We start from the raw sequence: 23,277 nt of genomic DNA, 5'->3' as shown, positions 1-23,277 counted from the left end.
CTGCCTTTAATGACAATGTCATCCACATAAACTACCAAATAGATGCACTAGCTCGAAGAGTTATGATGATAGAAAACTAAATGATCTGCTTCACTCCAAAGCATTCCAAACTCTTGAACAACTGAACTAAAATGCCCAAACCATGCCCGAGGAGACTGTTTCAAGCCATATAGAGAGCGGTGTAACTTGCATACTAAACCAGACTCCCCCTGAGCAGCAAAACCAGGTGGTTGCTCCATTTACACTTTCTCGAGAAGTTCACCATGAAGGAAAGCATTCTTAATATCCAACTGATAAAGAGGCCAATGACACATAGCTGCCATGGAGAGAAATAAACGAACAGAAGCAATCTTGGCAACAGGAGAGAAGGTGTCACTATAGTCACAACCATAAATCTGAGTATAACCTTTAGCAACCAAGCGGGCCTTAAGGCGATCAACCTGACCATCAGGACCAACTTTAACAGTGTAGACCCAACAACAACCAACTGTAGATTTACCAAGAGGTGAAGAAACAAGATCCCATGTGCCATTGGAGTGCAGAGCAGCCATTTCATCAACCATTGCCTGTCGCCACCCAGGATGAGAAAGTGCCTCACTAGTGCTCTTAGGAAGATAAATAGAGGATAAAGTTGAGACAAAGGCAGAATAAGATGAAAATAATCGATGGTAGCTCAAAAAATTATAAATAGGATGAGGATTACGAGTAGATCGATTACCTTTCCAAAAAGCAATAGGTAAATGGTCAGTAGATGAAAGGGTCGGGGTAGGAGAAATCGGTGGGACAGGACGTGAGTCATCAGGTACCTCAGCTGAAGAGAGAGGAGGAGCAACAACACAATGTCGACGATGATAAACCTAAAGAGGACGAGAGAGTGCATTTGAAGGGGGGGATATATAGGGAAGTGGCAATACTTACAGAAATGGGAAGAGATTCAGAGGATGAGAAGAATGGAGAGTCCTCAAAGAAGGTGACATCAGCGGAGAGAAAATAAGGATGAGTGTCAGGGGAATAACAACGATAGCCCAAACATCAGTGTGGACAAGTTCAAAAGGAGACTTTGCCTGATTATTCAAACGCTTTGGGAACGAGACACGAGTATGTTTCCTAAGTTGACACGACTCACACGCAAGCGACGACAAAGTGAAAAAACGAGGGACCATCTTCTGGAACTTGGAGAGACTAGGATGACCCAGACAATTGTGAATGAGAAGAGGAGCATCGATGGAAATGCAAGCTGCAGGAGATGAAGGTGATGTGAGGTGATAGAGGCCTTAAGACTCACGCCTTATGCCAATCGTTTTCCCTGTACTCCAGTCTTGCAAGATCACAGATTTATCAGAAAAAGTGATAAAACAGTTAAGAGTGCGAGTTATTTTGCTGATGGAAATAAGATTAAAAGGACACTCAAGGGCATGAAGAACAAAATGGAGAGGTAGGGAAGGGAGATGATGAGCCAAACCAATACCTTTAGCCATAGTTTGGGAACCATTAGCTAAAGTAACAGTAGGTAAGGCAAATGTAGTAGTAATAGAGGAGAAAATGTGTTTATTACCAGAGATATGATCAGATGCTCCAGAATCTAGAATCCATGGGCCAAGAGAAGGAGACTGAGTAAAGCAGACAGAGACATTATCGGTCTGGGCAACAGAAGCAACAGAAGCTGATGTGGCTGGCTAATATCGAAGATAGGCATCATAATCACTACCAATAAGGGTGATACTCTGAGATGTGGAGCTCGCAGCGGAGTCAGGTCGAGATAGCAAAGGATCAGATGACTGAGCAATGTGGGCAGTGCGAGGAGGCCGTCCATGTAACTGATAGCAATGATCTTGAGTGTGACCAAACTTATTACAATAGGTGCATTGAGGATGTTGTCCCCGACCCCGATTGTCACTACGTCCTCCTCGAGAGTTAGTCTGAGAGGCTAACACAGGTGAATCTGAAGGACCATCAGTCGACAAGGTCTAAGTAGAGAAGAGGCGTAAGAGACGAGCGAACACATCATCCAATGATGGTACTGATGGACTAGCAAGAATCTGATCTCAGACAGACTCAAGATTTGGACGGAGGCCAATGAGGGTTAACACCTTAAAGAACTTGTCAGTCTGTATTTGTTGAGCTTCAACACCATTAGTGAAGGGCATCAAAGTTAAGAACTCCTCCTTAAGAAACGCAATCCGACCAATATAAGTAGACAAATCCATGTCCTGCTGTCTCACATGAACAATATCAGAAACCACCTTACAAAATCGTTGAATATCATTCGTGTATAATCCTTTAGCCTGAGTCCAAAATTTAAAGCAGGTTTTGTAGGCACGAAGATGATATAAAATTTTGGGATCAACAGATTGCCATAATACGCTACATAATTGTGCATCGATTTTCTTCCATTGCACTTTGTCAACATCAGGTATAGCATCCTCAAGTGTAACAAGATGATCCTTATAACCTTGTCCCATAAACCAGAGTTCCACGGACGCTGACCAGGAGAGATAATTCTCACTACCAATCAATTTTTCTGATGTGATAGTAGGAGATCCAGAGATGACGGATGTAAAAATAGGATTTTTAGTCACCATATCCACTTCACCTAAGATTGAATCACGTTTGGATCGAAGAGAGTCCTAAAGGGAGGTCGGATCACAGTTGTGGAAGAAGAACCTGGTATGTCGGGACCCAAACAAAGGAGAAAAGTGACTGGAGATGAAGAAGAGGCCTTCCTAAGGCACACACAGGTCTTGACCAAGGAAGAGAGTTGTCGTCGGAGGCCGGAGGAGGCTGAAAGAAGACCCGCGGAGGTTGAAATGCCAAAAAAATGGAGAAGCAGGGTTTGGAGAGGACTGACGGAGGCTTAGAAGTGCAAGATGGCGCCAGACGAGCCTACTGGTAGAAACTCGGCACCAGAAAGTGGGCCATGCGCCCTCACGCATCCTCATGCGCCGGCGCATGGGAGGCACATGGATTGGTTTTTGGCTCCGGTGCTTTGAGAAAAGTTGCAGATCTCCTTTTTGCACTCCTAATGATGTGGTCGGTGTCGAAAAATATCGCCAGAAAAAAAAAGTTGTCGGAAAATATCGCCGGAAAAATGTTGGCGGTGATGAGGGTTTTCTGACCACCATATGGCTGACCAGAAAGCTTTGGGAGATGGAAAAGGTGACCGGAATGAAACACGGTCACTAGACGGATTCCCGGAATTAATTACGCGGGTAAACCAGAAAAAATAAAGTTTTCTCCCTTGGCTCTGATACCATGTTGAAAGAGAGAGAGAGAAAACCTTAATTCTCATTCATATGATTAACTTCTTACAATAGAGAAATATATATACAAGGCTAGGTTGAACTAACTACCATATATGTGACCTATATTATGAAAGGAAAGAAAGATTGTACACTATAAATACATTATATTCAACAGCGAGCATCCTACAGGATAGGAAAATGGGAAATTGGAAAGTTAAATGGACCTAGTTTTTTATTCACTGGAAGAGAACACCTAAGAGTGAAGCAAGCTGGGAAAAGGGTGCCACCTTGTGGCAATTTGAAGATAAAATATAGGAGTATTTGCTGGCCAAGTTGACGAAGACGCCGAAAGAGTCAAGTGGGGGGTTGTGGTTTGTCAGCCCCTCAAACTAGGCTTGGTGGCACTAGGGCTTTAGGCGGGCAACAACTTTGCCCCTGAGTGACCCATGAGCAAAGTAAGGTGCAAAAGTGTGGGAAGGTTACCTCAGAATGGTAGGTTGGCTGCTGGCACGCTTGAGTAGCAGCAGTGCACAACATGGTTGATGTGGCAGCATGCTAAGACAAGCACACAGGCGCAGGCTTGGTGCCACAAGGTGGTGCGGCCTATGGATGCAATGACACAGTTATTGAAGGGAACTTAGATGGATGCCTTGGATGAAGGAAGCCTTGCTGCAACAAGGACGAGCACGACCTTAGTAGCAAGGGTCTTGATGCGTGACCCCAGCACGCACTGATACAGCAACACGAGTCTTGAGCAGGCAGACTGAGTCAAGCACATCTTGGCATTGGGATGAGCCCAAGAAAGGTGTGATCATCTGCAGTAGCAAGCACTGTGGGCTGAGCATGGGAAACTCCCATTGGCATGGGACTTCTAGTCAGAGTGGGAGACAGAGACCCGATGCAGGAGGGAAGGGACTTCTGACACGTAAAGACTCCTAATCAGATTGGAAGACTAAGTCTTCATGCAGTAGGCTGTGGCTTGGGAGTTTGAGATTGAGTAGGACTTTGAGTCCTACTTAAGGTGGCGTCTGTTGAGCTTGGAATCAGAGTTAGACTAGGACTCAAATGTTAGTTCCCTGGTGGGATTAGGACTGCTTGTTGCAGCCTCTATAAAAGAAGAGCCTCGTGCCTCCTAAAGGCAAGTGAACTACTCGATGAGATTATGGGAGTCTTTGTAGAGAGTTCTTGTAATCTATTGGAAATCAATGAGATTCAAGTTGGGGAGAGCCTCATAAATATTGTGTGTGTACTTTGTGGCTTGAGGAAAGGCCGGTCTAGGGTGTGCCTAGACGCAAAAACTTAACCCAGAAATTGCGTGTGTGACAGCTACCCTTAGTGAAACATTGGGTTTTGGTACGTACAAAGTAACATTGTATATGTTTTCTTTATGTGAAACAAATTATATTTTGTTAATTAATGGTTCCAAAGGTTTATTATAAGGTATTACTTTTTTATAACAAGTTTCTATATCCTCATTTTGGATAAAAATCTACCTAAAACTCAACATTTATTTTTGTCTCCTAGGTTTTGAGAGCACTAATTTTGTATTAATTAGTAAGTCTAAAATCCAGGGTGTGACATAAATAAATAGACATAGTGATATATCAAACATGCTATTATATCAATGAAAATAATTAATGAGGAAAAGATCAAAGACAAGAAACATACAAATTCATTAACAAGAACATCAGGTGTTGACTCTCCAATCACATCACCTTGGTAACCATCTCCCAAAAGCTCCATGTTTTCCTGAAATAGCATGTTTTAACTTTTAAGTAGTTGCAACAATTTGCTAATTTTTGAAATAAAAATGCGCGGTTGATTGGCGATTGCCATTTATTTATTGACTTTTAAATATTAGATTTAATTTTTTTACATCATAGAAGACTATTTTCCATACAATAAAATGTTAATTATGTTAAAAGGATCATTGGCAATCTCAAATGGCAGGAATATTGGTCCATTTAGTTGAATGGTCTTCTTTGATTATAATTAAATAATATAGACTTAACCCAAAATCCAAACTAGTAAGGGTATTCTAAACTTGGAACTCTTATGATGGATAATTCCTTAGTTGTTCAGCGGGAAATAACTTTTCTTGCAGCATGGATGTGACAGTTATAGAATACTGAGAGTAGAAGTAGGTTCTTTAAGGTAATATATAAGTGTTAGTAAGAGTGTTTCTATATTTGAATAAATTAGCCTGACCAATGTTATTTAAATCCCCATATCAAAAATATAATATAAATCACCAAATTAAATTAATCTATCTTGAGGTTTCTAACTATTTAATGTGCATAACCTGTGTTGGAAACTAAACATAATGCAAAGTTAGGAATGATCCTGATTCTTAGAGATTGATCCTTGAATTTTAGGAATTGTACAACTAGGTAATTATTTCCCTTTTAGTGTAGAGGAGTCTGTATATACCATGTATTGATTCATTCAGAAAGAAATGAATTATTCTTCTTCATCATAGTATCAGAATTATAGGAAAACTTTCAGCTTTCATTGTTGCTGAAATTTTTTCTAAGATCGCATGATTTCTTTGCCGACAAGTATTAATTTGTTTTTCTGTTTATCCCATCGACAATTATTCCTTTTCCTTTGTTTCCACATTTTTTTCTTCTCTTCCCATTCCTCTCACCAATCATGTCTAAAATATCAAAAGTAATCTCTACAGTCTTTCAAATGTCAACATCGAATCTTCATCATAAGGAGAAAAGCAAAACCTTCACACATTATTTTGATTAAATGGTCAAAATTATTTGGTTTGGTCGCAATTGGTGAAGACATTCTTGAAAGGCAAAGGGAAATTAAGTCACTTGATCGGGCCAAATATGATCCTAGATTTGGTGTGTGGGATGAGGCAACTTCTATGATCATATCATGGCTTTGGCATGTAGAAGAAGAGAGATGGAAAGAATACAAGGTATAAAATTCTCTTCCTTGATCTTTAGCCTATATAGAGACTCACATATATATACAAAAATTCCTAGCACCTAGATTAGGAACTTTCCCGACTTAATTACTTCAAATCCCTTTTATTATGGGATTGCCTGATTCTCTCTACAAAATCTTCTAATTTCATTGTTCCACACTCCCTCTCAAGTTGGTGAATAAATGTTTTCCATTCTTAACTTGGATACACTTACTTGAAACTTTATACTGCTAAAACCTTTTGTGAGTACATCTGTAAGTTGGTGGTTAGTAGATACATAAGGAATATAGATCCATCAACTATTTAGTTTCTCCTTGATAAAATGTCAATCTATTTCTATGTGTTTTGTTCGATCGTGTTGTATTGGATTATGTGCAATACGATTATAGATTTATTGTCGTAGTAAAGTCTCAATGGGTCATCCCATTTAATCTTCAAACCTTCCAAAATGATCTTCAACCATAGTAGTTCACAAAGTCCCTTGGGCCATTACACAAAATTCTGCTTCCACCAAACCCTGTTTTTTACTGCTCCATATCACTAGATTCCCACCAAGAAAGGTGCAATACCAAGTAGTTGATCTTTTATCAACCATAGATCCAACATAATTTGCATATGTGTTTGCTTCAAATACTAGTCCCGTGCTTCGTTTAAATAGGATGCTTTCTTGGAGACCCTTTAACGTACTATAGCACTCGGTTAGCAACTTGCAAATGAACCTCTTTAGGATTGTGCATGAGCTGGCTAATCACACTCACAACATATGCTATATCCGGTCTTGTGTGAGACGAAATAAATGAGTTTTCCTACCAAACGTTGATACATCTCTCTATTTACCGCAACACCTTCCTCAAGCTCTCCAAGTTTATGATTAGGATCTATTGGTGTGCTTGCTGGTTTACACGCCAACTTGTTTGTTTCCTTGAGAAGGTTCGTTACATATTTCTATTGGAAAAATAAAAATTCCCTACTTAGAATGTGTAGCCTTGATTCCTAGGAATTATTTCAACCTTCTTAACTTTTTAATCTCAAATTCCTTAGTCAAGCATTGCCTCATAGCCTGTCTCCCTTTTTCATCATTTCCCATCATGATGATGTCATCTATATATACCAAAAGAGCTGTAACTCTCCTTGAATCTAGATGTTTGATGATAAATGTATGATCTCCTTGACTTTGTTTGTATCCCAAGTTTTTCATCACTTCAGCAAATCTTCCAAACCACACCCTTGGAGATTGTTTGAGCCTGTATAGAGTTTTCTTCAGTTTACACACCTTTTTAATGGCTAGGTCACTGCCAAACCCAAGAGGGACTTCCATATAAATCTCTTCTTCTATCTCTCCATTCAGAAATGCATTTTTGACATTGGACTATTCTAGATCTTAGTTATAATTTGCTGCCAATGATAACAAAATTCTGATCGTGTTCCTTTTGGTAACTGGAGCAAATGTCTCTAGATAATCCACATCATATGTCTGAGTGTATCCTTCAGCCACCAATCTTGCCTTGTGCCTTTCTAATGTTCCACATGCTCTATGTTTAATAGTATAAACCCACTTACATTCCACTGACCTTTTTCTTACATGCAAATCTACCAATTCCCAAGTTTTATTCTTCTCCAGGGCCTTTGATAGAGTGGTAGGAATATGAATCTTGTTTAAACTTGTAAGAAAACTCTTATAGGAAAGTGGAAACAAAGAACGTTTAATGTGTCCCCTTGTTCCCTTCCTGATGTCAATAGAGAGATTATGATCTATAGGTTTTTCAGACTAAAGTTCTAACTTAGTTTGTATGGGAGGATGAGAGACTGTTACCTCATTTTCAAAAGCTGGTTCAAATTCTTAGACTTGTATAAGTCTAAGGTCTATAGCTTTCTTCCTTAAGGACACTTTGCTAGTCATTCGATTCTCAAGAGCAAACTCAATGGACTACGATTTAGGTTCAAAGGAGGGTACAAATATTGGAATAGACATTGGGCCAAAGACTTTAGGAGGGTCAATGAGAAAGGAATCAATGAAATAGGAATCCTGATTCTTGTCTTCCTCAATAGAATTCTCCCTCTAAAGATAAAAAGTGGGAAAATAAGACTCACTCTTATTGAAAGTAACATTTGCTGAGATAATTTTTTTTTGGATGGTGGACAGTAGCACTTATATCTCTTTTGAATTGAGGAATATCCCACAAAAATACATTTGACTGCTTTTGAGTCTAATTTTCCCCTATTTGGACTTTGAACATGCACAAAGGACACACACCCAAATATCTTAGGAATGAGATGGTTTGTGGTTCTCATATTAGGATAAAACAATAAGAATATTTCCATGAGACTTTTGAAACCTAAGACTTAAGAAGGTAATCGGTTCATGAGATGCGTGGCGATTAGGAAGGCTTTCCCCCTAATAAAATTTAGGCACATGTTTTTGGAATAGAGAAGCTCATGTTGTATCGAAGAGGTGACCATTTTTCCTCTTAACAACTCCATTTTGTTGTGGGGTGTTGATACATGATGACTTATGAATTAATCCCTTATATTGAAAGTATGGAGTTAGGACTTGATTGAAATAATCTTTGGTATTGTTGGACTGAAACCTTTTGATAGTGATACCAAATTGGTTTTTTATCATGTTATAAAAATTTGGAAGAACAAAACTTATATTAGATTTGTGTTTAAGAGAATTCAAGAGACACTAGTACAATTATCGATGAAAGACATAAACCAATGTGCCCTAGATGTATTAGGGATAGGAGAAGGGCTCCAAATATCACTAAGAATTAAATGAAAAGACTCTGAACTTCTTTTATTATTAGTGGGGAAGGTTGAACGCTTGTATTTGGCAAGTTCACATGCATCACAATGGAAACTATCAACATCTAATTACCTAAATAAAGAAGGAAAGAAGATCTTAAGAGTTCTAAATGAGTCTATGATGATGATGTCATATTTTTTTTCTTTATTAAAAAGGGATGCTTAGAAAGAAAAGATACAAATGACTCATTTGATTTTTCAAGGTAATATAACCCGTTCCATTCCTTAGCAAGTCCAATCATCATCATATAAGCTAAAGAAGGATGACTGTTGAAATTTGGCATTCAAAGTTAGGGTTTTTAATTTAATTTAGGAAAGTATTTTAGGAATAAAAAAGGAGAGATCATTTAGGATGATTCAGTTTCCTAATTTTAGGAGAGAATCAAGCTAGATTGATATTTTCTTATTCAGTCATTTGTGTATATATATGTGTATGGTGTGTACCTAAAAATATCAATAAAGAAATTCAGAAATTCTTCATGGTATCAGAGCCAGTTTTCTGAAACCCTAATCCCTTCTGGCCACCTCTTATTCAGGCCATCATTCATTCCGGCCAAATCTCTCTGGCCATCTCTCAATCCGACCATCTCTCATTCCGGTCATCAGTCCCTGTTCTCAGAGCCAAGGGAGAAAACGCTTTCTGGTCGGTCTAATCGTCGTCAGAAAACATTCACCGCCGGCGACGTTTCCGGCGAACTTTTCCGGCGACAGTTTTTTTCACACCGCAAGGAGCGTCTGGAGGAGATCTACAACTTTTCCCAAAACATCGGAGCCAGAAAGCCATCCACGCGCCGCCCACGCGCGTTTTTCCGGCCGGCGACTGCATCTCACGCGCCGGCGCGTGAGGGCGCGTGAGCCACTTTCCGGCGATGCGCTTCCTACTCCAAGCTCGCCTGACGCCGACCAGCCACCCTACATACCTGTTTCTGCCATCCAAGCCCTGCACGTGCCTCTTTTGGGGTCCTTTTGCCTCCGCGAGCCCTCCGATCAGTTTTTCCGACGTCCTCCGGCTATTTTTCCTCAACTCCAATCCCTGCACGTGCCTTGGGAAGTGTTCTTCTACCTTTCCGGTCCATGACAAAATACGGAATGGCATCATCACAAGTATCCAACGTCACGTCACTAGAATTAGGAGGCAGATCTGAAATTCCAAACCTTGGTGGCAGTGATTCCTCTCCTATTCTCATCACAGGACACAAATTAAATGACCATAACTATTTACAGTGGTCACAATCTGTGTTGCTGTTCATTTGCGGTAAAGGAAAGGATGAGTACCTCACTGGAGAAGCAGCCATGCCAGAAACTACAGAACCAGGTTTCAGGAAGTGGAAGATTGAAAACAGCATGATCATGTCATGGCTTATCAATTCCATGAACAATGACATAGGTGAAAATTTCTTGCTGTTTAGGACTGCAAAGGACATATGGGATGCAGCCAAAGAAACTTACTCAAGTTTTGAAAATATTTCAGAACTTTTTCAGGTTGAATCAGCCCTACATGACTTCCGCCAAGGAGAGCAGACAGTTACACAGTATTACAACACACTCACAAGGTACTGGCAGCACCTTGACTTATTCGAGACTCACTCATGGAAATGTCCTGATGATGCAGCAACATACAGGAAAATTGTGGAACAAAAGAGATTGCTCAAGTTTTTCCTAGGACTAAACAGGGAATTGGATGATGTTAGAGGCCGAATCATGGGCATTAAACCCCTGCCAAGTCTCAGGGAGGCTTTTTCAGAGGTTAGGCGTGAAGAAAGTAGAAAGAAAGTGATGATGGGATCCAAAGAGCAACCTGCCCCAACATTGGATGCCTCTGCCCTTGTTGCTCGGTCATTTAATAGTAGTGGTGGAGATCGTCAGAAACGGGATAGGCCTTGGTGTGATTATTGTAAGAAACCAGGCCATTATAAGGAGACTTGCTGGAAGCTTCATGGCAAACCGGCTGATTGGAAACCAAAGCCATGGTCTGACAGAGATGGCAGAGCACACCTGGCTGCCAACTCTAAGAGCACATTTGTTCCCGAGCCGAGTCCATTCAACAAAGAGCAAATGGAGATGCTACAGAAACTATTAAGCCAAGTTGGCAGTGGCAGCACTACCGGTGTAGCCTTCACTGCTAATCGAGGAGGAATGAAGTCGTGGATAGTGGACACAGGTGCTTCTGATCACATGACAGGAGATGCTGTCATTCTTCAAAATTACAAGCCAAGTAATGGTCATTCATTCGTCCATATTGCTGATGGTTCAAAGTAAAAAATTGCCGGGATAGGTTCTATAAAACTTACTAAAGAATTATATCTTGACTCTGTCCTCCATGTTCCAAACTTGGATTGTAATCTTTTGTCCATTAGCAAATTGGCCCGTGATCTCCAATGTGTTACTAAATTTTATCCAAACTTGTGTGTTTTTCAGGACTTGAAATCGGGGAAGATGATTGGCAGTGCTGAACTGTGTTCCGGACTCTACCTCCTCTCATGTGGCCAATTCTCAAACCAAGTCTCTCAAGCAAGTTGCGTACAGTCTCAGAGTATGTTAGAGTCTTTCAATTCTGTGTCAAATTCTAAGGTCAATAAAGATAGTGAGATTATAATGTTACACTATCGCCTTGGTCATCCTAGCTTTGTTTACCTTGCAAAATTGTTTCCCAAATTATTTATCAATAAAAATCCAGCATCTTATCACTGTGAAATTTGTCAGTTTGCAAAGCATACTCGAACAGTCTATCCTCAAATCCTATACAAACCTTCGACTGTTTTCTCTCTAGTACATAGTGATGTGTGGGGTCCCTCCCGGATAAAAAATATTTCTGGCACTCGATGGTTTGTGACATTCGTTGATGATCATACACAGGTAACATGGGTTTTCCTTATGAAAGAAAAGTCAGAGGTCGGACACATTTTTCAAACCTTCCATCTTATGGTTCAAAATCAATTCAATTCCAAAATTCAAGTCCTCAAGTCAGATAATGCAAAGGAATACTTTACTAGTAGTCTCAGTACTTATCTTCAAAATCACGGCATTATCCACATAAGTTCTTGCGTTGACACCCCACAACAAAATGGGGTGGCTGAACGCAAGAATAGACATCTCTTGGAGGTTGCCCGGTGCCTTATGTTTTCTTCTAATGTTCCAAACTATTTATGGGGGGAAGCTATTCTTACAACTACTTATTTGATTAACCGTATGCCATCCAGAGTGCTTACCTTTCAATCCCCACGTCAACTTTTCTTAAAACAATTTCCTCACACCCGTGCAGCCTCTTCTGATTTGCCACTCAAAGTATTTGGTTGCACGACATTCGTTCATGTGTATCCTCAAAATCGTAGCAAATTTGCTCCTCGAGCCAATAAGTGCATTTTCCTAGGGTATTCTCCAACCCAAAAAAGGGTACAAATGCTATTCTCCAACCAACAAAAGATTTTACACCACCATGGACGTCTCTTTCTTTGAACATGTCTTCTTCTATCCCAAATGTCATGTTCAGGGGGAGAGCATGAATGAACATTAAGTTTGGGAGTCTCTTCTTGAGGGTGTACCTTCTTTTCACTCAGAGTCACCAAATCCTTTCCAATTCGCGCCCACTGAGTTGTCCACACCCATACCGTCATCAGTCCAGCCAGCCCAGCACACAAATGTTCCTTCTCCTGTGACCATCCAGTCTCCCATGCCTATTCAACCTATAGCCCCACAACTTACTAATGAGAACTTACAAGTTTACATCAGGAGGAGGAAAAGACAGGAATTAGAGCACGGATCACAGTCAACATGTGGCCAATATATTGACTCCAATTCAAGTCTTCCTGAAGAGAACATAGGTGAGGATAGGGCTGGAGAGGTGTTAATTCCCAGCATTGATGATTCTACTCTGCCGATTGCATTGAGGAAGGGTGTTAGGAGATGTACAAATCATCCAATTGGGAATTATGTTACATATGAAGGGCCATCACCATCTTACAGAGCATTTGCTACTTCTCTTGATGATACTCAGGTTCCCAACACAATACAAGAGGCATTAAAAATTTCAGAATGGAAGAAGGCAGTACAAGATGAAATTGATGCACTTGAGAAGAATGGGACGTGGACTATCACAGATTTGCCGGTTGGGAAGAGGCCCGTGGGGTGCAAGTGGATTTTCACCATAAAATACAAAGCAGATGGATCAGTCGAGAGATTCAAGGCTCGTTTGGTAGCTAGAGGGTTTACACAATCCTATGGGATAGACTATCAGGAGACTTTTGCTCCTGTTGCAAAACTGAACACTATCAGGATTCTTCTCTCATTGGCTGTCAATCAAGATTGGTGCTTGCAACAACTGGACATAAAAAATGCGTTTCTAAATGGTGACCTAGAAGAGGAAGTCTACATGGAAATACCACCTGGTTTCGAAGGAAGTATGGCAAAGAATCAGGTTTGCAAACTCCAAAAATCCTTGTACGGCCTTAAACAATCTCCCCGAGCCTGGTTTGATAGATTCACAAAAGCAGTCCTGAAGCTGGGCTACAAACAAGGTCAGGCTGATCATACTCTATTTGTCAAGAAGTCTCATGCCGGGAAAATGGCCATATTGATAGTCTATGTTGATGATATTATTCTATCTGGGAATGATATGGAGGAATTACAAAATTTGAAGAAGTATTTGTCAGAGGAGTTTGAAGTTAAAGACCTTGGAAATTTGAAATATTTCCTTGGTATGGAAGTGGCTAGATCAAGGAAGGGAATTGTAGTCTCTCAAAGAAAATACATACTCGATCTTCTTAAGGAGACCGGTATGCTTGGATGCAAACCAATTGATACTCCTATGGATAGTCAGAAGAAACTTGGTATCGAGAAAGAAAGTACACCGGTAGACAGGGGGAGATATCAGCGGCTCGTCGGGCGCTTGATTTATCTCTCACACACTCGGCCAGATATTGGCTTTGCAGTGAGTGCTGTAAGTCAATTCATGCACAGCCCCACTGAGGAACACATGGAAGCAGTCTACATGATTCTTAGATATTTAAAAATGACACCAGGGAAAGGTCTATTCTTCAGAAAGACAGAGAACCGTGACACTGAAGTATATTCAGATGCGGATTGGGCAGGAAACATCATTGACAGGCGGTCCACTTCTGGATATTGTTCTTTTGTCTGGGGAAATCTTGTTACCTGGAGGAGTAAGAAGCAATCAGTTGTAGCCAGAAGTAGTGCAGAAGCTGAGTACAGAGCTCTTGCACAGGGAATCTGTGAAGGGATTTGGATAAAAAGGGTTCTTAGTGAACTGGGGCAAACGAGTTCATCTCCAATTCTGATGATGTGTGATAATCAGGCAGCTATAAGCATAGCAAAGAACCCCGTGCATCATGACAGGACCAAGCACGTTGAGATTGACAGACACTTCATCACAGAGAAGGTGACTAGTGAGACGGTTAAATTGAACTATGTTCCTACCAAGCACCAAACCGCAGACATCCTCACCAAAGCTTTACCTAGGCCTAACTTTGAAGACTTAACTTGCAAGCTGGGATTATATGATATATATTCTCCAACTTGAGGGGGAGTGTTGAAATTTGGCATTCAAAGTTAGGGTTTTTAATTTAATTTAGGAAAGTATTTTAGGAATAAAAAAGGAGAGATCATTTAGGATGATTCAGTTTCCTAATTTTAGGAGAGAATCAAGCTAGATTGATATTTTCTTATTCAGTCATTTGTGTATATATATGTGTATGGTGTGTACCTAAAAATATCAATAAAGGAATTCAAAAATTCTTCAATGACAGATGGTGATGCTTGATAATCCAACTTCTAAAAGTTCAACCTTGGCTATAATAATTCCTTTTAGTGTAATGCCAAATAAAAATAATGGCAGCAATGTAGATTTTGGAAACAAATGAGGGGCCTCAACCATCCAACAACAAAGATGGCCTGTGGTGTAATTACTGTGAGAAGCCACGACGCACCAAAGAAACTGGTTGGAAACTTCAATCCTTAGGTGTAGGCACTAGAAACTGAACTGGCCAACAAGGAGGACAAGCTAATATGGCTCACTTTGGTGATAATGTTGCTTCATTACTGCTAACAATGGTGCTTTTAACAAGGACAAGATTGAAAGACTTCAAACACAAGTCAAGGGCCTCTTGTTCTTTGGCAGTGATGTAAGTATCTTGTTTCTCATTCTCTTAGCATCTCAAAAGACTGTTTACTAAGCATTGGATCATCAATTCAGGTGCCAGAGACAACATGACCCACACCTCTATCTGTTTCACTACATACAATTCATGCCCTGGACACTAAAGAATTAAGGTTGCTGATGACATGCCTGCAGCCATTGCTGGACAAGGAACCATTAATATCACACCCTCTTTCACACTCCAATATGTATCACATCCTAAACTTGCAGTCAACCTATTGTCAATTAATCAAATAACTAAAGACTGAAATTGTAATGTAACAATTTTCCTATCTTATTGTGTTTTTCAGGACCAAATTATGGGGAGAATGATTGGACATGCTAGTGAATGGGAGGACTTTACTTCCTTGATGTTTCCTTTATTATTCACATTTGGATGTTAACATTTTTCAGTGGGACTTGCAAATTGGCCAAACACCATCACTTGTCCTTTCCTTTGACTAATAGAAAGTCTTCTACCCCTTTTGCATTAATTCATACTAATGTTTGGGGGCCCTCGCAATTCCAAGTATTTTAAGGACATGGTGGTTTGAGTCCTTTATTGATGATTGTTCTAGAGTGACTTGAGTTTTCCTTCTGAAAAACAAATCTGATGTGAGCAGTGTGTTTCTTATTTTTAGAAAATGATTAGCAACCAATTTGGGGTCCAAATTAAAACTATCAAGTTTGATAATGAGAGGGAGTAATTCAATCAAATAATATCTCCATTCCTTTAAAAAGAGGGCATTATTCACTAGTCCTCTTGCATAGATACCCTAGAACAAAATGGCATTGTTGAACGAAAAAATTGACCCCTGTTGTCACTTGCCTCATTGTTTCAGAAAAATAGTCCAAAGTCATATAGGGAAGAGGCAGTTTTGACTGCTGCACACTTAATAAACTGGCTTCCCTCTAGGGTCTTGGGTCACAAAAGTTCAATTGTTGTTTTCTCTGAGTTTTTAACAAAATTTCATGGGCTTTGCAAAGGTTTCAAAAAGGATTTTTTGAGACAAGACATTGGAAAGACGCATTAAGGCATTGGCAAAACGCATTGAGGCATTAGAAAAAGTGATGAGACTCCCAAAAGGTGTACCCCTTCAGGATTAAATCTAATCTAAGACACACTTCCAGTGTGCCTTTAGCACACTGCTATGTGAGGTGAAGCCCCTGCATATTTCTCTTTGTTGAGGTGGCATGAAAAAAAATTTTGAAAAGAAAAAAGAAAGTCTTTAACCTGAAAGATCCCAGAGTATGTGAAATCAAAGAAGAGAAATTGAAAAAACCTTAGCCCTCACTCTTGCTGTCACCACAATACTTCACTGTTACAAATGTTGCTGCCACCACCATCATCTCAAGCCCCTCTTAACAACTTCGGTAGCTTCTCACTGTTGTTTCAGCATTGACAACTGCTCTCCCTCTCAAATTAAACAAAATTTATTAATATGATCTTGATTAGATATTTATTTTAGCATTAGGTATTTATGTTGATTTTTAATAAAACATATTACATATCAATACTTAATTTTGAAATTATTCCTTTAATTAGGGAATTTTTAATTTGATCTTTGAGTTTTAATAAAATTTATTACACATCAATATTTAATTTTGAAATTATTCCTTTAATTAAGGAATCTTGAAATTAGATTTGAAAATATTCCTTTTATTAATGAATTTTTGTGGAAATCCGGAGGAAATCTAGAATGTATAGCTTTATGCACAACTTTGTTACAGCTATAGCTCTGTCACAATTGTGTTATAGCTATGTCACAGTTTCGTTTGAGCTGTGTCATAGCTATGATATAGTTGTATTTTCTATTTAATTTTATTTCCTGATTCTATGAGAGACTTTCTCTCTTAAAATCAAGGATTAGATTTCTTTTCTATGTTAGATGGCCTCAGTCATTCATGTATAAATATCAATTTGAAAATAAGAGAAAAATAAAGAAGTTTTTTTTTTCTCCCTCAAATTTCTTCATGGTATCAGAGCTAATTCTGAATCATTCAATTTGTCCATGACCAAATATGGAATGGCCACTAAGAAGGACTACTTAACCTCAGAAGTCACCTCCACTCAAGAAGCTCCTATTTCGAGCACCAATGGAGGATTGGATGGTGCTGTTTTTCTCATTACTAGACACAAACTGAATGGCCAAAACTATCTTCAATGGTCTCACATAGTCAAGATGTTCATATGCGGTAAAGGGAAGAACGATTACCTCATTGGTGTAGGGCCTCAACTTATGAAAGAAGACCCGAAATTTAGAGGATGGAAGGATGAGAATAATATGGTTATGTCTTGTTTAATTAACTCAATGAACAATGATGTAGAGGAAAATTTTGTAGTCTATGAAACGATGTAAGAAATCTAAGAAGCAGCAAGGGAGATTTATTTCGATACAAAAGACATAGCACAAACATTTGAAATAGAAGGGATCCTCCATGATTTATGTTAAGGTGATTAGTCTATCACTCAATATTTCGGTTTTCTAACTCACTATTGGCAACAGTTGGACATGTTTGAAACCACCAAATGGGATCGCCCAACGAATGCAATCAAATATAAGAAGATCATTAAGAAGAAATAGACCTACAAATTTTTATTAGGGTTGATAAAAAATCTGGATGAAGTTTGAGACAAAATATTGGGAACTAAACCTTTACCCAACACCTGAGAAGTAGCCTCAGAAGTGAATCGAGAAGAAAGTAGAAAGAAAGTCAGGTTGGGTCATAACCAACCAATCTATCACCAAGGGTTCAACCCTAGCGGCTCAGGGTCCTCCTTATCCTTCTAATGACAACTAATCAAGAAAAGGGAGACATTGGTGTGATCATTGCTGAAAACTAGGTCACACCAGAAACATATGTTGGAAAATCCATGGGAAACCAGAGGATTGGAGTCCATCACATCCTTAAAATGACAAAGAAAGACAAGGACACCATGTCTCCATTGAGGATAGGCCAACACCACCTAATTCCATTCCGTTTAGCAAAGAGCAATTAGACTTGTTGCAAAAAATGTTCAACCAGTTCCAACAAGAGGCAAATTCCTCCAATTCTATCATTGGGTTTTGATCCTTAGCTCAAAAAGGTATTTTGCTTGTTGCCCTAAAAGTAAAAAAGGAAAATTTGAGTCATTGGATTGTTCATTCATGAGCTTTTGATCACATGACTGGAGATGTCACAATTTTTCAAAATTATATGCGTTGTTTTAGAAATTATATGATTCATATAGCTGATAGTTCTTTCTCAAAGTTGGCCGGTACAGGTTCTGTTGTCATCTCTAAGGACCTAACTCTTGATTCTGTTATTTTGGTTCTAAACTTGGATTTCAATATTTTGTCCATTAGTAAACTTGCTCAGGAAAAGAATTTTTACTAATTTTTTCCCAAATCATTGTGTTTTTTAGGATTTGAATTCGGGGAAGACGATTGGCAATGTTGAGGTGTATTCGAGACTATATCTTCAAAGTGATTGATTATATTGAAAGACAATGTCAACCAATAGTTGGTAAAAAATAGTCTCTTCTTGTTTTTTAATTCTAATAAAGATAGTGATGTTATATCGTAGCACTATCATCTAAGACATCTTAGTTGCTTATATCTAAAAAAACTCTTTCCATTATTATTCACTAAAAGTTCAGATGTTTTTCAGTGTGAAATTTGTCAATTATCCAAGCATGTTTGTAAGCCCTATATAATTCAACGATACATATCATCTCATCATTTTTCCATTATATATATTGATGTTTGAGGGTCATCTAAGATAGAGAACATAACAGGGACTAAATGGTTTATGTCCTTTATGGATGATAATATTGGAATTTCTTAGATATTCCTAATGAAAGACCAATCAGAAGTGGGTTAAATTTTCAAAAAATTCTATAACATGATCCATACCTAGTTCCATGCCAATATACAAGTGTTGAAAAATGACAATGCTAGAGTTTATTTCAATTCTATCATAGGGGAATTCTTATTAAGAGAAGGTATAGTTCATCAAGGTTTTTGCATTGATACTCAACAAAAATGAGATAATTGGGAGAAAGAAGAGACACTTGTTAGAAGTTGCAATGACCCTTATGTTCTCTCATGTCCCAAAGAAGTTTTGGGGGGAAACTGTACTTATTGCAATCTACTCATGAATAAAATGCCTTCTCATGTCTTGAGTTTCCAAACACTATGCAAAGTCTTTCTCAAATCATACCCTAGGGCTCGACTTATCTCCTCCATTCCATTGAATGTGTTTTGGTTGCTCGACCTTTGTTCACATTCCCCACTAACATCGGAGTAAGCTTGATCCTAGGGTCATTAAGTGTATTTTCCTAAAATACTCTCCAAACTAAAAGGGTTATAAGTGTTACTCTCCTGTCACAAAAAAGTTCTACATTTTCATGGATATGACATTCTTTGAAAATCAGCTCTATTACTCCAAAACCGATAATCAAGGAGAGAATAGAATTCAAGAATGCTAGTTTTGAGAAACAAAAACCATGACCGAACCTCAAACACTTGAGTCTGTTATAGTTCACAACTCTAATCCTATCTTTCCTACTCTAAGTCTCCCGCTCCAAACTACTGAATTCGTGGATACTGAGCTGAGTACTCCTCTTCACCTAAACTAATCTCAAATTGTCAATAATAGTGAGTTTATTGTCTACTCAAGGGAAAAAAAAAAAAAAAAAAAAGAAGTCTCAAGAAGATATAGAGCAATGAACACATCTCGAGCTAGTACATGAAACTGAACTGAATTATGTCCTAAACGAGACACACTCAAGGAACATTGATTCTAATCCTAATGAATCAGAAGATGATGAACTCAATTTGCCAATTGTTAAAAGGAAAGAAGTAAGATCTTATGCAATCCTACAGAATTGACTACCAAGAAACATTTGCTCCAGTTGTCAAATTGAACACAATTCATGTTCTGTTGTCATTAGTTGTTAACTGAGATTGGCCTTTTCATCAATTGGACATCAAGAATGCCTTTCTTAATGGTGACTTAGAAGAAGAAGTGCATATTGAAATTCTTTTAGGTTTTGAGACTAAGACAAACATTAACAAATTCTACAAACTAAAAAAAATCCCTATATGGTCTCAAGAAATCTCCTTGAGCTTGGTTTGATTGTTTTACCAATGCTGTAAAGAGGTTTTGTTACTTCCAATGTCAATTTGACCACATTCTGTTTGTAAAACACATAGCCAAGTAAAGAATTGCTATTATCATCATTTATGTGAATGACATAACCTTGACCGGAGATCATGAGGAAGAAATAGGCAAATTCAAGAGTTTTCTTGCTTATGAGTTCGAAATTAAAGACCTGGGTAATCTCAAATATTTTCTTGGGATGGAAATTGCTAGATAACAAATGGGTATTGTAGTCTCTCAACGTAAGTATGTTCTTGACTTGCTAAAGGAGATCGAGAAGCTTGGTTATAAACATGCAGACACACCTATGGACTACACTACTAAACTAGGAACTGTTGAAGGATGTACTCTAGTGGATGAAGGGAGGTATAAAAAACTTATGGGGAAACTCATCTATCTCTCTCACACAAGGCCAAACATTCTTTTTTTAGTCAATGTGGTTAGCCAATTCATGAACAATCCAATGGAGGAACATATGAAAGTTGTGTATCGTATTCTAAGATATTTTAAAATGACTCTAGGAAATAGACTCTATTTCAAAATAACATAAAAGAGAAACATTGAAATTTTTTCAGATGCATACTGGCCTGGCTTCATAATTGATCAAAGATCAACCTCAAGATATTGCACCTATGTTTAGGGGAATTTGGTTACTTGGTGAAGTAAGAAATAGTTTGTTGTAATTTGGAGCAGTACTAAAGTAGAATTTAAAGCTATGACACATAGAATCTGAGAAGGAATGTGGTTAAAGAGACTCCTAAACAAGCCAAAAATTTTAGTAAAAGATTTTATGAAGATGTTCTATGAGAATGAAGTTACTACAACTATTGCTAAGAACCTGGTTCATCATGATTGGATAAAGCATTTGGAAAGATCACCATTTTATCAAGAAGAAGATAGAAGAAAGGTTAGTTTCATTAGTTTACACTCCAATAGTTCTCCAGACAACAAAAATCCTTACCAAGACACTTTCTAAATCCAACTTTGAGGACTTAAGATCCAAGTTGGGAATGATCAACATTTATAACCCAGCTTGAGGGGGAGTGTGGATATCTAGAATGTACAGTTGTGTGCACAACTGTGATATAGTTGTATTTTCTATTCTAATTTTATGAGAGACTTTATCTCCTAAGATCAAGGATTAGATTTCTTTTCTAAGTCAGACAGCCTCAACCATTCATGTATAAATATTAATACAATAATCAGTTTGAAAATAAGAGAAAAATAAAGAAGTTTTTTTTTTCTCCCTCAAATTTATTCAATTTTATATGTTGAAATTACATATAGTTTCAATTATATTATCTATTTTTTACTTATTATTTTTCATCCAAATAGTAAAAAAAAATATATTTAGTTAAAATATTTATTCTTTAATGTGCTAAAAAAATTAGGTAATTCATTTAATGTAAGACAAGCGATTTGCCATAGAAATCTACCTCTACTAATGCTCCCCAAACCCCTAAAAGAAATTCTCAACATGTCATTAACACTTTTATGAGGAACCCAATCCAACTAGCTAGTTTGAATAGCTTGTACCTAACTTTAAAGTCATATGACAATGTAGAAAAGGTGATCTATTTGATCATACACAAAGTGAAAGATCCAAACTAAAGGCTTTGAAAGGTTTTCTTAGCTGAAACAAGTTATTAGAATTAACCTTCTTGTGGGCTATTAAGCAAGCAAATGCCTTGACCTTTGATGGGGCTTTTGATTACCTTGTGAATTTTGTTGGATAGATAGAAGAAAGCTAGAGTTGATTGATTACATAAGATTAAGAAGAAATATTTGCTTGAAAATAACCTGGAAGGCAATAATGACCAAACTCTCAAGATCTAAGGAATCATACATAGTTCAAGATCCTCTATCTTTGAATCAGTGAGGTTTAACTAGAAGTTAAAGGGGAAAAGAGTCCAAAGATAAATGAAATAAGAGAATTTTTAACTGATGTAACTCTACAAAGACTAGAAAACTGATAACCTAAAGGTTAGCCCCAAAAACGAATTTATGTCCCATTTCCCACAACAAAAATAGGTGTGACTAGAGAAATCTTGCAAAACCTTAGCAATGGCCTTCCTAGGGAAATGATGTGGCCACCTAACTAAAATGTTTCCATCCCAACCATTAGGTGTGTCCTATAGATGTTTAAAATAACCTTGTGCCAAAGAGCAATACTCTCTATTGGAAATCTCTAAAACCTCTGCCCTAAAGGGGACTTATTCCTCAAAGATATGTTCCTAAACCCCTTAGGCTTGCACACTTTGATCTAATTAATAAGATATTATCTCTTTCCCTCACGATCAAAGAAAATCCCTTTGCATTTTCTCAATCTTTATTGCCCTTGAGGATGAGATCTTGTACATCTAAAAGAAATAACTAGGAAAGTGAAAAAAAAAAAAACTAAATGAAAGTTATTCGTCCACCTAAGGAGAAAAATGTTTTTGTTATGTTTTATTTTATTAGATACTACGAATTAGAGTTCATTTTATTTTGTTATGTGTTTGTAATTGCTTATGTTATTTGCCGAGTATCTGACTATGGTTCACACTACTAATGAGATTATGGGTTTGCTCCATTCTTACAAAGATGAGCCTTGATGTTCCTACTCTTATTTCGATGCATTGCGACAATCAAGTTACCATCTTTATAGCAAATATTCCCGTCTTTCATGAATCTACCAAGCATAAGGAAGTTGATTGTCATTTTATTTGAGATTTGTGGATGCAATAGAAATTACGACATATGAAAGCTAATTATCATTTTATTTGAGATTTTTTTTTTTTTTTCTGTGAATTCAAATGCAACATAAAGAAGTTCATTGTCATTTTATTTGAGATATGTTCATGTGAATGCAAATTGCCACTCCTCATTTTCAATCTAATGATCAGTTGGGCAACATTCTCATAAATTCATTAGCTTGTAATATCTTTCATAAATTCCAAGCTTGAAGTGTTTAGCCTTTAGGCTCCAACTTTATGAGAGGAAGAGATTTGAGT

General features: G+C 38.0%; 1 protein-coding gene across 5 annotated transcripts in view; it reads right to left on the bottom strand.

Moving 5' to 3' along the window:
• The window catches only part of LOC117913903, a 193,604-nt gene that overhangs the window by 15,276 nt on the left and 155,051 nt on the right, over positions 1-23,277 (bottom strand). For all 5 annotated transcript variants that reach the window (XM_034829015.1, XM_034829016.1, XM_034829017.1 and 2 more), the window contains one exon: positions 4,911-4,991. In XM_034829015.1, the coding sequence (XP_034684906.1) occupies positions 4,911-4,991 (81 nt within the window). The remainder of the gene's footprint in view (positions 1-4,910; positions 4,992-23,277) is intronic.

Source organism: Vitis riparia, chromosome 5, assembly GCF_004353265.1.
Source record: "Vitis riparia cultivar Riparia Gloire de Montpellier isolate 1030 chromosome 5, EGFV_Vit.rip_1.0, whole genome shotgun sequence".
Taxonomy (NCBI): domain Eukaryota; kingdom Viridiplantae; phylum Streptophyta; class Magnoliopsida; order Vitales; family Vitaceae; genus Vitis; species Vitis riparia.
This window is presented reverse-complemented; position numbering and strand designations above follow the sequence as displayed.